This window comes from Myripristis murdjan, chromosome 17 (assembly GCF_902150065.1).
Source record: "Myripristis murdjan chromosome 17, fMyrMur1.1, whole genome shotgun sequence".
NCBI lineage: Eukaryota > Metazoa > Chordata > Actinopteri > Holocentriformes > Holocentridae > Myripristis > Myripristis murdjan.
In genome coordinates, this window is record NC_043996.1 from 34,415,108 (window position 1) to 34,432,429 (window position 17,322).

Sequence of the window (17,322 nt, forward strand, 5' to 3'; positions counted from 1 at the left end):
TTCCAGAGAGTCAGAATCAGGATGTTTGTCAGCCAGTGTTTCATGTCTGCAGTGAGAGGGGAGGAGAGAGAGGAAGAGCATTGATGCTCTGATGGATCTGGGCCTTCACATCATTGGTCCTTCACCTTCATCGTTTGTTGAGGAAGTCTTGTTTAAATTGTAATCAGTGGCTGTTGAAAGTGGATGGGTGGATATTTCACCTTGGTTCTTCTCCAGAGAAGTTCATGAGGGCTTTAAACCTCTGACCTTTCAGTTATGGGAGAATCTCTTTCACTGCTACCTCCACCAGATTACTCTGCCATTTTCATTCAATCAGAATATTCATCCCTATAATTATATGTTCACTGACATTGCTGTTAACAGTTCACTAAAATTTCATAAACAATGACACTACTGATTTTTGTTTCCTCATGTTTTATATGGCCTGTCAGATTTGGGGAACTGGCAGTGAGTTCTTGATATGATGATGTCACTCTGAGGACCGATGGACTCACTCATGTTTATTGATTCATTCTTTGCTTCTATAATTAATTGAAAAAAAGGTGGAGATAAAGGACATACCTGTCAAGTGCCTACATCTTGAAAAATAATGATAATTAAAAACATGTTGAAATTGAATTTAATATATGTTTTCGCAGAGCACCAAGGTAATTACTACACATCAGAGTGATGCTGTTTTAGTTTGTCAGTGCAACATGTCAGTGTGCTGATGTGATAACTCCACTTGGTGGCACTGTTGTTCAATAGCAGGAGGAACTGAAGTGTGTCAATACTCTGTGAGGACACGACAGGTTTTTGTACAGAGACTGTGTGTTTCCTGTCACTGTGGGCCTCACAGCACAGTAGTACAGAGCAGAGTGTGTCACTGCAGCAGAGGAGATCTCCAGATCCATTTGGGTTTTCTCTTCATTCACTTTAATATAAAGTCCAGAGTTTGGATCAGCTTTTCTTGCTCCTGAACCTGTGCCCAAGTGGAAGAAGAGGAACTCTGGTGGTTTTCCTGGATCTTGACGATACCAGAAGAAGTAATCACCAGCAGCTGCTTTCTCTGAATATTTATATGACAGAGTAACGTTGCTGCCTTCCAAACTGAACTCTTCATCCTCGACAGGAGTGAGATCTCCACAATCAGCATCTGCAAAAACAGATTTGACTCTCAGTCATGGATTTAATCAATGAACCAGATTACATTTGACATACTGGGTTAATCAGCTGCAACCAAACCAGACTCATGAATAATTAGTTTCATCTGACATTTTTTTTGTATTCCTAGTGATTTGAAGTGTGTCTTACCTTTAATAATACACACCAGTAACAGGAAGTAAAATGACAACATGTTGAATGAAAGAAGAACAAAGTATAAAATGAAGAGCTGCTAGTTCCCTGGTGTTTCTGTAGCTTCCTGTCACTATTCAGCCCCTTGTGTTTCCTGATGGTTCCTCCCCTTCAAATGCCATTGCTGCTGTCATGGGCGTTTTTAAACTTCTCCAGAGGTTTTTGTACAGAGACTGTGTGTTTCCTGTCACTGTGGGCTGCAGAGCACAGTAGTACAGAGCAGAGTCTGTCACTTCAGCTGAGGAGATCTCCAGATCCACTCCATTTCTCTTCTGTTTCAGCTGAACAGACATTCGAGGGATTGGAGGTTTTGCTTCCACTACATCAGGAGTTGTTGTGTCTGTGATCAGGAGAAGGAACTGAGGAGCTGATCCAGGATACTGTCGATACCACTGGAGATTATTAGCTTTAACTGAATAGTTACAGGATAGAGTGACGCTGCGGTCCTGAGATGAATACACTTCAGCTCTGATGGCAGTAATATCATCTGCAAATGTGTCACCTGTTGAAGGAAAAACATACATGGAGAGTTTAGTTTCAAAATCATTCATTGATGACTTCCTGCTGATTTCTTTGTCTTGAGCTTGTACATACAAAAGACACTGAATAGTGAATTCCAGGTTAAATGAAAAACTGAATCCAGAATATTGCTTTCAAATTGGCCTTGTTGTGTTCCAGTTTGTCTTGTGAAAACCTTTACGTACCTACAAGAGCTGACAGGAGTAAAAGTGCAAAGTGTATTGCCATGGTTAGAGAGCAGAATGTGGAATATGTTTCTGTTCAATGAGGTGTGTCTGCTTTTATGAGCTGTGGTTGGTCTGATGTTCACAGCTGGGAATAAAACAGCTCTCTGCCATGCAGCCTCCTCTGCAGTCAGTAGGAGGAGCTACACATCCACTCATCCTGGACCTGAAGCCGTTTCCATGGAGACAAGATGGGAAAAGATGGAGGTCTGTTTCAGACATCAACAGTTTCAAAACTTTTAATGACTTTTCTAAGGATGTTTTCTTTGAAGTTTTACTCTTTTGTTTCAGTCATAAAATCCTTTCACCTCATCAGAACATGTTTTTATTCATGTAAAAGTTAAAAGAGCTCACCAGTACAAGCAATATTCTAATTTAGTGTTGATTTCCCACGTCTGTGAATGTGAACAGGACTTGCGTTTGGAGACGCCCATAAATGTTGAACAGAGAGAAAAGGGACACTCCATGGAGGACCACAATGTCCACATCTTGGATAGAGAGGACAGATGGTTGGACAGAGGAGAGAAGGAAGCGATCTCTGTCAAGATAGAGAAACCATCTGTCAACAGAGGAGGAGGTCTCAGACACCATCTGCCTCCAACCTTCAACGCTGTACTGTCACCCTTCACAGGAAGTTCAACCACAGACCCTTGACCTCTTGTGATCCCAACGACCACCATTCACTCCTGGAAGACTCTAACCAGAGTCCTTCACTCCTGAAGTCAGGTGACTCCACCAACACTAACGCCAGTCATCACAACAGGAAGGAGCACTGACGCTCCAGTAGTTTCAACCACCTGGACAACGTCCCCACACAGGTTAAATACCTGGGACTCCCCACCAGTCTGTTAGAACTGAAGAAGCCTCTTGGATGAGAAGTCAAACGTCTTCAAGAATCTACAAATAGTCCAGCTGATCTCAGTTCAACCCCACGTGGATAACCGTGACCTGGATGACTGAGATCCTACACAGACGTTGCATTTAATGTTTCTGTGGAGAAACAGATACCGGGCAGGATGACAGCAGTTTGTTATCTGATGATTTGAAGCAGAATTCAGTTGTTGGTGTTGTTTTGATGCCACGCTACTGGAAATTGTTTCTGCAGTTGTTTTTTCCCAAAAACACAACAGCAGGCACAATGAATGTTTTCCAGAAAGTTAAACCAATGTACAAGAATTTGACTTCATAACAATGAGCATACAGTCCAATCAATACATTTCACACCCATTAATATAATATGTAGGATGAGCAGCATGAAATCTAACTCAAACAAACTTTTTTTTTTTGTTTAAAGAAATCATGAACAACAAATAACATGAAAAATGAATCAAAACAAACAGGATAACAAACTGCAGAATGCACAAAACAGAACAACATTTAAAGGATTGATGGAGTGAAATTTATTTGAAAGTGAGGTTTTATTCTTATGAAGTAAGTAAATGTACATTAAAGTGTCCAGGTCAAATACTTATGAATGGATGAATGGATGGACCCCAAACAGGTAAATTCTTGTGTTCCAGCAGCAGGTTGTCCAGACACAAAATATAGCCCTGAACAATAGTTCTTCTGTGTCTTTAGAGAAATTAGAAAAACACAAGTAACAAAATAAATGAAGTGGATCAATTAAAAAAGAAAACAATGATTAATACCCAATAAAAGAAATAAAAATTGAGATATACTAAAATATATCTATACAATATCTAGAGATTTTTCGCCATTGAACTATTGCATCGATGATATAGTGAAATGTATGTGGAAAACATCTGTTGATTAGAATATAACCTATATGCCTATATGCCATGCAGAACTGCGAGGCTCTGTGACAGCTTCTACCCAACCGCCATCAGACCTCTGAACACCTGCAAAAACCTCAGACTCTAACAGCACATAAAAACACTCACACTTTCCTGTGCAATATGCTGAGCAGACCTCAGCCACACTGTTTACCTCCACTTATCTATTTATTATGAATGTTCTGTACATACATATTGCACATATATTTTTGCACATACATATTTATATTTTAACATATGAGTGTAAAAAGATAATAAACTACTAGCATACAGTATACTGTAGCTTGATTGGTGTGTTTTTCATTAGACAGTGTGTTTGTAGCCTCATCCAGCTGATTAGTCATTGCTGTGTATTTGCTGAGCATGTGAGTCCTCCCACAGTGTTTGATTAGCAGCTGGAACCACAGTGGCTCTGATAAAGCATGAGTTCCCACAATCCATCTGATATGAAGCTGTGCTTTGAATTCCACTTCCCTCTTCTTTGAAGAATAGTGAGATATCTGTGTTCAGGTTTTTGTACAGCCTCTTGTAGACTTTCTATCACTGTGTGTCTAGAGCACAGTAGTAGAGAGCTGTGTCTGCCAGGGTTAGGCCTGTTATGGTGAGTTCAGTGGATGTGTCGCTTGTTTTGGATCCATAACGATTATTAGGAATATATTTAGCACTGCTCCTTGACTTGGCTCCTTTCAAGAGTATAAACTGAGGAGCGAGGCCAGACTCCAAGCTAACAAATGACAGCAGATATGCCATGTTCTGCTCCTGTGGAATCTGCACATCAACAACAAATAGAGCTTGATGAGCTGGAGAAAGCTTTCTATATTGCTAGAAACAGGTGGATCAAAGTGTGATGCTGTCTATCATACCAAAGAGAAGTGCAGCAAGAATAATCCACTGCCAGTGTTCCATCTCTACAACAAGGTCTAAAGCAACAGGAGAAACTAGCTGATGTTCAGCATTCAGTGTGAGAGTTGTTCTCTTCATGGCAGCAGTTTTTAATGACAGAATGGTCCAACAGGGCAACAACAGAGCAACGCCTGCTGGGTCATGTCGCCCTCTAGTGGAGGAGAAGAGTTCAACTCATGTTTTGAGAGGGGAAACATGCTGGTATCTGCTTGGTTTGTGTAGACTTGGTTGACTTTGGAGAAATTGTCATTTTCTACAGTTTGTACCACTGACCATGTTTGTGTGATGAGGAATCGTCGATTGAGCAGACACTCCATGTGTACAGAACAACTTGTTGGCTTCATTTGTGGAGCAGCAACGCCTCTGCAAGTCATTTTCTGTGGTGGATTTGATCAGTAAATGAGGAAGATTACCTTTTAAAACTGAGGGTTTCACTCAGACAAGAATCCTGAATGAATGCATTTTGAAACAAGTTGATAACACAAGAAAATGTCTCCTAGGGCTCTGTGTCTGCAGTGTAGTGCAGCTTCTGCTGGTGGCTGTCAGGTTTTTGTACAGAGACTGTGTGTTTCCTGTCACTGTGGGCTTCACAGCACAGTAGTACAGAGCAGAGTGTGTCACTGCAGCAGAGGAGATCTCCAGATCCATTTGGGTTTTCTCTTCATTCACTTTAAAAGACAGTCCAGAGTTTGGATCAGCTCCTGAACCTGTTCCCAAGTGGTAGAGGAGGAACTGTGGTGGTTTTCCTGGATCTTGACGAAACCAGAAGAAGTAATCATTACCAGCTGCTTTCTCTGAATATTTGTATGACAGAGTAACGTTGCTGCCTTCCAAACTGAACTCTTCATCCTTGACAGGAGTGAGATCTCCACAATCAGCATCTGCAAAAACAGATTTGACTCACAGTCATGGATTTAATCAATGAACCAGATTACATTTGACATACTGGGTTAATCAGCTGCAACCAAACCAGACTCATGAAGAATTAGTTTCATCTGACATTTTGTTTGTATACCAAGTGATTTGAAGTGTGTCTTACCTTTAATAATACACACCAGAAAGTAAAATGACAACATGTTGAATGAAAGAAGAACAAAGTGTAAAATGAAGAGCTGCTAGTTCCCTGGTCTTTCTGTAGCTTCCTGTCACTATTCAGCCCCTTGTGTTTCCTGATGGTTCCTCCCCTTCAAATGCCATTGCTGCTGTCATGGGCGTTTTTAAAGTTCTCCAGAGGTTTTTGTACAGAGACTGTGTGTTTCCTGTCACTGTGGGCTGCACAGCACAGTAGTACAGAGCAGAGTCTGTCACTTCAGCTGAGGAGATCTCCAGATCCACTCGACTCTGCTCTTTGACGTGTTGGATGCTCAGTCCTGGTATGGGATTATTTACGACTCCTGAGTTTTCCAGTATGAGGAACTGGGGAGCTGATCCAGGATACTGGCGGTACCATAACAGACTGTAAACTCGAGAGCTGCTGTATCTGCAGGAGAGCTTCACTTTACTGCCCTCAGCGGCTTGTTCAGCATCCTTCTCTGGTGTGATGGTGTCTCCAACACTTTGACCTGGAATGAAACGTTTGAGGGATTTCAATCATTTTCAATCTAAAAGTCTTTTCAGAGTGACATCAACTCATTCTGTATGCCAGCAACTTTGTTTTGAAAATTTGTATTTTGTAAAACGTTGTGATAATGTTAGTTCATAAGATGTTCATGTGGTCTGGTGGAAATCTGGTTTAAAGTCGGTGCAAGATGTTTTCTAACAAGTTAACAAACCAAATATGTGAATGTGGTGGAACATGTTCTTACCCCATAACATGCAGAATGAGATAATTGACCAGAGAGTCAACATTGCTGACTCAGTGATGTTGAGCAGGAATAATTTTACTGGATGGGACTGACACAAAAGTCTCTTCATCATGTGTTCATGACTGTGCTCCTCCTCTTGACAGGTTTTCCATCACAGTGCATCTGTAGGTTTTATAGATGAAACCAGTAGGAGGCGCCACAGTCAGAGCAAAATGTAAACTGCAGAATTACCTAATTTGTGCCAGGGCTATAATGAAGATGATGAGAAAATGTACTGACCAACAAATACTGCAGTAAAGAGGACAGGTAACACTCTGCTGGTCCACTGTGGCTCCATGGTTGATATGAAGTCTCAGTGAGTTAGAAACTGCTCTTATTGGTCCTTGTCCTACTGAGCATGCTCAGTAAGGACAGAGATCACAGTGAACAGACTGCACTTCTAAATCTCCAAGAGGAAACCTGTTGTGTGATGCTGCCTCTCCCTGGCTCTGCACAATAAACACTGGCTCATTTCTAACTGTGGCATCAGTAAAGTGATGAATACAGTATATCATTTTGTTTGACATGTGACAAAATTTCAGTTGTGACTTGAAGTTGGTGTAAGGCACCTGGCAAAAAAGAAGGATCAAATGATGGTCCATAACACAGAGTCAAGTGTTTGATTTATTTTGAGTTTCGTTTAGTCTGAGTTTAACAACCAGGAATGGAATTGCAATGATTTCTTTGGCCTAAAATAATAAAATAGACAAGAGCAACAACAAAAAACGTACAAGTATGATAATGTGATGAGTTAAACAACAAATAAATTGAAATAGAAAAAAAGACCACATTTGTTAAAACTTTTTAAGTGGTTTCTTTGAGTATTGTGTTTTCACTAACATCATTCTGTTAATCAGTGATCAAATTTGAAAGACATATTTAGCATGAAACACTAACACTACAATCACAGCCTTTGTTTACTGTTGTTTGTTTTTTGTCAATAAATTTTCACCAAACAGCACACACAATAAAATGATGGAGCAGATGATCATCATGAAGTCAGTATGCTCCAGAATGAATGATGAACAGGAAGGATTGACAGAAATGTTGATTCCATCATCTGTTCTGATGTGTGACTTTGCTGCTCTTGGCACATTTTGGATCTTTGTTCCGGATCCGTAAGGAAATGTTGTCAGAGTCCAGAAGAATCCAGGAGGAGGAGCAAACCTGACACTTTGTTTCTCTGGTGGTTTTCTTTGGATCGTGCATGGTGCATGATGGTCTATTATTCATTGGTATGACACATGCAGGTCTTTCTTGGTCAAGGATCGACATCGAACACCTGACGTTAATTAAACTCACTTCATGATAAACTATGACCACTAGTTACACACTACCGACTAGGATATATATAAATGACAGACAATTGACATACAAACAATAAACCAGGTGATGTGTCTATGAAATGAACAAGTAGTAAGAAGAAAAACTGTAACAAGGCAAAATTGCCTGCTCAATAAGAGATGTAGTTTTGCTTGCTTGGTACAATATTTTTAGGTAAAAGTACTAATGGTACACTCCTGTGCTTGTTGTTCATAACCTACAATAGTTTCCCATACTGTTGATAAAAGACCTGTCTATGTCAGTGTTCTACACTAATATATTGTTAAAATTTTACTTTATGGTGGCAGTGCATTGTGTACCATCATCCAGCTGATTAGTCATTGCTGTGTATTTGCTGAGCATGTGACTCCTCCCACAGTGTTTGATTAGCAGCTGGAACCACAGTGGCTCTGATAAAGCATGAGTTCCCACAATCCATCTGATATGAAGCTGTGCTTTGAATTCCACTTCCCTCCTCTTTGAAGAATAGTGAGATATCTGTGTTCAGGTTTTTGTACAGCCTCTTGTAGACTTTCTATCACTGTGTGTGTAGAGCACAGTAGTAGAGAGCTGTGTCTGCCAGGGTTAGGCCTGTTATGGTGAGTTCAGTGGATGAGTCGCTTGTTTTGGATCCATAACGATTATTAGGAATATATTGACCGCTGTAACCTTTGGCTCCTTTCAAGAGTATAAACTGAGGAGCCTGGTCAGACTGATGTCTGTACCAGTGAAGCAAAATATATTTTTCATTAGTTTGATAGGTGCAGGTGAGTGTGACAGATTGCCCCTCTGTCCCACTGACTTCATCTTGTACAGGAGAGATGTCGTCTGCAGCTGTTAGCCCTGGAAAAAGTGGAGAAAATCAAGCCATTAGACTAACATTGTCCATGAGGCTGAGAGGAGAAGACAGTGGAAAATGTCCAGTGTCCAGTGTTCCTCTATGGCCAGCAGCAGCTCAGGTGTTGAGAGAGTTGACTGGAGCTGAGATCACAACATGACTAGTTTGTGCATGACTGCTTGACACAGACATGTAGATGAGTGTGGCTTTTCACTGCCTGCTGTCTGATGTCAGCCTGTAGCATACAGGGAGTTATCTCCAAGCTAACAAATGACAGCAGATATGCCATGTTCTGCTCCTGTGGAATCTGCACATCAACAACAAATAGAGCTTGATGAGCTGGAGAAAGCTTTCTATATTGCTAGAAACAGGTGGATCAAAGTGTGATGCTGTCTATCATACCAAAGAGAAGTGCAGCAAGAATAATCCACAGCCAGTGTTCCATCTCTACAACAAGGTCTAAAGCAACAGGAGAAACTAGCTGATGTTCAGCATTCAGTGTGAGAGTTGTTCTCTTCATGGCAGCAGTTTTTAATGACAGAATGGTCCAACAGGGCAACAACAGAGCAACGCCTGCTGGGTCATGTCGCCCTCTAGTGGAGGAGGAAAGTGGAACAGGATGTGGGAAACAGGCTTCCAGCAGCTTGTCAGGTTTTTGTACAGAGACTGTGTGTTTCCTGTCACTGTGGGCCTCACAGCACAGTAGTACAGAGCAGAGTGTGTCACTGCAGTGGAAGGGATCTCCATACTAACACGCTTCTCTTGTTTGTCAATGTGAGCTGAGAAACCAGGAACAGCTTCATGGACAGATCTTTGTTCTGAGATGTAGAGCAGGAACTCTGGTCTGGATCTCGGGTATTGACGGTACCACTGGATACTGTAGATGCTCCCATCATATTTGCAGGTGAAGTTGATGTTTCCTCCCTCTACAACATGTTCTTCAGTAGCTTCTGGGTTTATGCTGTTCCCTGAAGCCATGGCTGAAAAATCAATGGGATTCATCTCAGTCACACCAGAGATTTGAAGTCAGGCAAAATGTCTTCTATATCCACTGTAAGTTAAATAAGACTTTGATGACAGGTGTATAACTCACCTATAAAGTTTGCTGAAAGCAAACAGACATAAAGCAACATGTCTTTGGTGTGAAAGCCAGAAGGATGGAAGTCATGAGCCTCTCTGCTGCACAGCCCCTCCCCTTGTAATCCAGCAACTTGGAGTTGTAGTTGTCCAAATATGTTTGCTCTGTGGGCAGTAATGCTATTGGCTGAGGTAACCCTGAGCGGGCGGAGTCAAAAAAATAGCAGTTTTATGGAAAACAAACCAGTAAACTGGCGAGCATGGACGGTAATGAAGTAATGAATCGAAATGTTTTTGTGATTTTGTTACTTTATCACCAAAAAATGACATAATCCCATTTTACATTTTCAAAATCATGTTCAATAGAGAGAATAAAAAAATGTTTTTTTAATTACTGTCTCTCTGACTTTTTGCAAATACATTTTGTGTGTGCCAACAAATTCACCCAAACTCCTGGATCATTTCATCTACATAAAGTAATGTTAGACATAAAGTATTTAATCACTGTTTTCACTGTGAATATGGAAAAAGAAATTGTGAATTTATGTGAATTATTTATACTGTGCATGTATTGGTTTATATGTGGGATAATATTTCTGTATTTGTATAGAAGATGTCTATACTAATTTGATATTAAATATGAATTCATGTTCTTTAGTTCATATTAAACTCTACACCGAACACTACTATTTTAACTTGAATGATTTTAAGAGTTTGTGTCATTTCTGCAGTGAAAATGAACTGTAAGACAACAGACTGTTGGAAGTCCATAGTATTTGTCTCCCTCTAGTGTTTATTGCAGAGTATTTGTTTGCCTTTGCATTCTGGATTTCTGCACCAAAGGTTTTTGTATTGAGCTTTGGTGTTTCCTGTCACTGTGGGCCTCACAGCACAGTAGTACAGAGCAGAGTGTGTCACTGCAGCAGAGGAGATCTCCAGATCCACACCACGCTTGTCTTCAGACAGTTTAGTAGAAAACCCTGAGTCTGATTTGAGAGACTCTGATTCTTTTTTAATGTTTAAGCCTGTGATCATCAGGAGATATTCTGGTGGTTTTCCTGGATATTGACGATACCAGAAGAAGTAATCATTTAAATCAGCAGTTTTGTTGTATTTGTATGACAGAGTAACTTTGCTGCCTTCTAAACTGAACTCTTCATTCTTGACTGGAGTGAGATCTTCACAGCTGACACCTGAAGGAAGAGATAACTGTTACTTCTTGGTTCTTGACATTTTTAGTAGTAAAATAACGTCAGTGGAATGTGAATGTTTTTCTGAAAATGTTGTTTGACATACCTGACAGTATGGTCAGAAACAAAGGTGAAAACACACTGAAGCTCAGAGCCACCATCTTAAAAACCAAGTCTTTCATGTTTTAAACACCACTATGGAAATTCCTTTTTCTTCTTTTCTACTTTGACAGTTAAAGTCTTTGTTCAGTCTGTCCTTCCCCTCGTACTGATGAAGCTCTTTAACCACTTGTTCACTCTGAGCAACTTGTTTCATGTGATGCTCTGTTCTAACCATTTGTAGGCGGGGCCAGAGTCTCCAGCTTTGTAGATATTGTGTTTTGCAGTTTTCAACAGTGAAATCATGAATTTTTCAAGATCTTCCTTTTTATACTTGACATGGTGTTGATGAGTTAACATTGCTAGCTTATTTGTCATCATAGTTGAAAACAAAAAAGAAGAAAAACTTGTAACAGAAGCTGAATATCGACCACAAAAATTAATGCAGCTTTTGTCCAGAAATATTTTCATACATTTTAATGTGTTAGCACCCGATTCTTTTGTTGACAGCCCAAGAACAGACCGGAGTCAGTCTTCAATTTTCTGATGCAATATTTATTACGGTCACATATAAAGCAAAGCAGCGCTGGTCTCAGAGTGACAGAGCTCTCGCCGGATCTCTATCAGAATGAGCCCCGATATTGGTAATGAAATGAAATGGTAATAGGAAATGATGCACATTTATCTTCTTGGGCTGAGCAAAGGTTGGACTTAAACGCAACTGAGAATAATTGGCCAGTTACCCGGACATGGACAGACCAACCACTGTCCATGCCCTGTCCCTGGAAAGTGTTATGCTATGTGTGTGGATGTTGACTGGGTGTGTATCTAATGCAACAGACCTAAATAACAAGATAGAGAAAGTACATCTGGCTCCTGTTTTATCTGTCTTCTGCTTAGCAGTCAAGCTGTCCTGAACTATGTAATACATTGGATAATACAAGAAACATTGAACTATAAGGCCAATTGTAACAGATGCTGATGCATTTTAAGAAAACATAGATCACTGAATGTTTTAAATGACTTTGTTCAAAATTCTTGATGCTTTTCCATTTGCCAGTTGTAACTATTCATGACAACAAATATTGGTACATTGGAACTTTTTTTCAATGCCTACCCAGTGGTGGGTTTTCATGCCTTATAATGAATACCGGATATGGAGAAAATTTCAGGAATCTTCATGGTATTTAATAACAGCTTGGATTAATATCTTTACCTTTTTGACTGATTAAAAACACTTGAATTATACAGATTACCCTCAGCTGATGAAAACTAGACTGAACTGACTGATAAAATTAACAATTTGCTCCAAGCAGAAATTTCTGTCAGGAACGTCACTCAGATTTCTTGAATGTGAGGTAACACTGTTGGACCACTGACAGGTTTGGATTTTGAGTGTCAGAGTTCTTTAGATTTAAAGGATTCAGCAGTAGATCCACATCCAGTATGTTCCAAACTTTCCAAACAATTTGAAATTAACTGACGAGTCAAGATGCGATCACAACAGCAGTTCTTTTAAAAATGACGCTGCCGGCACAACTGGATGTGACGCCGCAGGGGCAAAATGCCAGAAATGATTTAGTTTGGCGGACCAATCGTAGATCTTGTTGTCAGTAGGGGGCCTGTGTTGGGGCTTGGGGGGGTCTGCATAGTTACAATTTTTCAGAGGTGCGCAGCAAGGCTCTGCGGCGGTCGCACAACCTCCGTAAGCTCCGCATAACCCCCGTACTCTTCGCTAACACAGAACCATAATCCGGCCTTTACTCAGAACTTTCCCCATCAGGCGAGTTCCTCCTGAGCAGCTGAGCCCTATAAAAGGTGCCCTTTCACCTTTTTAAACCCAGTGGTCTCTCACACCTCAATCCCCATCTGCAGGCCTGACTGCCATTCGTTAGTCACGGCCCGGATCACTCTGAGTAAACATCCCCAAAACACTTTGGAGCCCTTTTACCGTCCGGAGCCCCATCCCAACATACGCTCCGTCGCAGCCCTCTTGCCATCCAAACCGGCATTCGTACGAGCCGTGACCATTCGAAGAAGAGAGACTCTGTCACAAACTCCATCACCAAAATTCATTCTCCTGATCTTCCTCCCGAGCGCTCCGCTGCTCCGATCCAGCCTTCTCCTTCCAGACAACCTTCATCACCGCTCCACAGCTCCCCAGGCATGAGAAAGGATTTCTCCTGCACACCTTTGATTAAGTTCCTGGTGTTTATTTAGCACATAACACAAATCTGTAATTGGCTCACACTCTTCTAAAATCTGCCTAACTTAACATTCAGAATCACACAGTGCTGATGCTCCAGGTGCATGATGGTCTATTATTCATTGGTATGACATCATTTCACTGGATTACAACTCTTTAATCTGTATATTTTGCCTTGTTACAGTTTTACTTCTTACTACTGTTTCAGTTCATCATTTCTATATATCCTAGTCGGTAGTGTGTAACTAGTGGTCATAGTTTATCATGAAGTGAGTTTAATTAACGTCAGGTGTTCAATGTCGATCCTTGACCAAGAAGATCTGCCTGTCTTTCAGTTTATTGCTGTTTACTTGTGGCTGTTGTAATCATGGTAATATTCCCAGTCTAAACTCCTCTCTTGCCTCCTCAATAAGAGACATAGTTTTGCTTGCTTGGTACAATATTTTTAGGTAAAAGTACTAATGGTACACTCCTATGGTTGTTGTTCATAACCTACAATAGTTTCCCATACTGTTGATAAAAGACCTGTCTATGTAAGTGTTCTACACTAATATATTGTTAAATGAGATTTTAAATGTTATGTGATTTTTACTTTCTGGTGGCAGTGTATTGTGTACTATCATCCAGCTGATTAGTCATTGCTGTGTATTTGCTGAGCATGTGAGTCCTCCCACAGTGTTTGATTAGCAGCTGGAACCACAGTGGCTCTGATAAAGCATGAGTTCCCACAATCCATCTGATATGAAGCTGTGGTTTGAATTCCACTTCCCTCCTCTTTGAAGAATAGTGAGATATCTGTGTTCAGGTTTTTGTACAGCCTCTTGTAGACTTTCTATCACTGTGCGTCTAGAGCACAGTAGTAGAGAGCTGTGTCTGCCAGGGTTAGGCCTGTTATGGTGAGTTCAGTGGATGTGTCGCTTGTTTTGGATCCATAACGTCTATCAGGAATATATTCAGAGCTGTAACCTTTGGCTCCTTTCCAGAGTATAAACTGAGGAGCCTGGTCAGACTGATGTCTGTACCAGTGAAGGGAAATTCCTCTGGAGCTTGTTTGATAGGAGCAGGTGAGTGTGACAGATTGCCGCTCTGTCCCACTGACTTCATCTTGTACAGGAGAGATGTCGTCTGCAGCTGTTAGCCCTGGACAAAGTGGAGAAAATCAAGCCATTAGACTAACATTGTCCATGAGGCTGAGAGGAGAAGACAGTGGAAAATGTCCAGTGTCCAGTGTTCCTCTATGGCCAGCAGCAGCTCAAGTGTTGAGAGAGTTGACTGGAGCTGAGATCACAACATGACTAGTTTGTGCATGACTGCTTGACACAGACATGTAGATGAGTGTGGCTTTTCACTGCCTGCTGTCTGATGTCAGCCTGTAGCATACAGGGAGTTATCTCCAAGCTAACAAATGACAGCAGATATGCCATGTTCTGCTCCTGTGGAATCTGCACATCAACAACAAATAGAGCTTGATGAGCTGGAGAAAGCTTTCTATATTGCTAGAAACAGGTGGATCAAAGTGTGATGCTGTCTATCATACCAAAGAGAAGTGCAGCAAGAATAATCCACAGCCAGTGTTCCATCTCTACAACAAGGTCTAAAGCAACAGGAGAAACTAGCTGATGTTCAGCATTCAGTGTGAGAGTTGTTCTCTTCATGGCAGCAGTTTTTAATGACAGAATGGTCCAACAGGGCAACAACAGAGCAACGCCTGCTGGGTCATGTCGCCCTCTAGTGGAGGAGGAAAGTGGAACAGGATGTGGGAAACAGGCTTCCAGCAGCTTGTCAGGTTTTTGTACAGAGACTGTGTGTTTCCTGTCACTGTGGGCCTCACAGCACAGTAGTACAGAGCAGAGTGTGTCACTGCAGCAGAGGAGATCTCCAGATCCACACCACGCTTGTCTTCAGACAGTTTGGTAGAAATTCTCGGGTCTGATTTGAGAATCTCTGCTGACTTTTCAATCCCTATGATCATCAAGAGGAATTCTGGTGGTTTTCCAGGAAAATGTCGATACCAGAAGAAGGAATCACTGGCAGTAGCTTCTTTGTGGTATTTGTATGACAGAATAACTTTGCTGCCTTCCAAACTGAACTCTTCATTCTCGACTGGAGTGAGTTCCTCACAGCTGACACCTAAAGGAAAAGATAACTGTGTTACTTGATGCTCCAAAGGATTTCATCACTGAGTGAATGGAGTTCAAAATGTTCCTGTGTCATGTACCTGTTAGTATGGTCAGAAACAAATGAGTCAGTACACAAATGTGCAGTGACTCCATGTTGAAGAGAGAAATCTGTGATTTGAGTGAGGAAATGGGTTCCTCTTCTTCTTCAGCGTTTCTCTTCTTCACTGACAGTTTGGCTCCTCCTTCAGTCTGTCCCTCCCATCATCTCAACGGCACGTCATGTTTCCCTGCTTTGGTTTTGCCTCTTACAACAATAAATCAATAAATCAATCATTAGTGAGCATAGCCTGAGAGTAGGGTACAATTTATTGATCCTTTATTGGTTTTATGCAGTTTTTTCCTCGTGTCCTGTATTTTGTAATTTTACATTTCAAATGGAACAATATGAATATTCCTTTTTGTCATTCTGATGATTGATGTAATATTTCATTATATCATTGATATCACCACATTTGCATTCATTCATTCCAGGTCTGAGTACTAGATGACAAAATAATTTACTTTCGGTCAAATTCCTTAATATATCTGATTTTTCAAATATCTTTTAGTCATGATTTCATTTCCAAAACAAACATTTATCACTTCAAGGAATTTATTGTATCAAAGCCTTGAAGGAGTTGATTAATTTCAATTAAGAAACCTTTGTCATGCAGGTGTTTTATTATTATTATTATAGTAGTAGTAGTAGTAGTAGTAGTAGTAGTATTGTCTTGGTCAAAACACTTTACAAAGGATTAAAAATACCTGTATGTGTTGAGTGAGCAGGTTGAGGAACTGCTTCAAAACCTGTTGATTTTTATCTGTATTTTGGAAAACAACCAATAAATGAATGAACCAAATAATGATTTTAATCAGTCAGTGAAGTTGGACACCATCATTTACTCTTCAGCGCTTTTCCTTAATAAGTTGCTCCCAGAACGTGAGGATGATGTGGAATCTGTGACTGTTGTAGCTTCAGTGTCTGTCAGGTTTTTGTACAGAGACTGTGTGTTTCCTGTCACTGTGGGCTGCACAGCACAGTAGTACAGAGCAGAGTGTGTCACTGCAGTGGAAGGGATCTCCATACTAACACGCTTCTCATGTTTGTCAATGTGAGCTGAGAAACCAGGAACAGCTTCATGGACAGATCCTCCTTCTGTGATGGAGAGCAGGAACTCTGGTCTGGATCTCGGGTATTGACGGTACCACTGGATATTGTAGATGTTCCCATCATATTTGCAGGTGAAGGTGATGTTTCCTCCCTCTACAACATGTTCTTCAGTAGCTTCTGGGTTTATGCTGTTCCCTGAAGCCATGGCTGAAAAATAAATGGGATTCATCTCAGTCACACCAGAGATTTGAAGTCAGGCAAAATGTCTGCTATATCCACTGTAAGTTAAATAAGACTTTGATGACAGGTGTATAACTCACCTATAAAGTTTGCTGAAAGCAAACAGACATAAAGCAACATGTCTTTGGTGTGAAAGCCAGAAGGATGGAAGTCATGAGCCTCTCTGCTGCACAGCCCCTCCCCTTGTAATCCAGCAACTTGGAGTTGTAGTTGTAAAATATGTTTGCTCTGTGGGCAGTAATGCTATTGGCTGAGGTAACCCTGAATGGGCAGAGTCAAAAAAGAGCAGTTTTATGGAAAACAAACCAGTAAACTGGCCAGCATGGACAATAATAAAGGAATCGAAATGTTTTTTTGATTTTGTGACTTTATCACCAAAAAATGACGTAATCCCATTTTACATTTTCAAAATCATGTTCAATAGAGAGAATAAAAAAATGTTTTCTTAATTACTGTCTCTC

The 17,322-nt window shown here is 40.8% G+C and overlaps 1 gene segment (V, D, J or C); it reads right to left on the reverse strand.

The window, feature by feature from the left end:
- Nucleotides 1-6,061: 6,061 nt before the first annotated feature.
- The window catches only part of LOC115375848 (T cell receptor alpha variable 9-2-like), a gene marked incomplete at its 3' end in the record, with an annotated part of 36,228 nt that continues 24,967 nt past the window's right edge, over nt 6,062-17,322 (reverse strand). Inside the window, 1 exon segment of the V gene segment in view lies at nt 6,062-6,336. Within this exon segment, the coding sequence occupies nt 6,062-6,336 (275 nt within the window).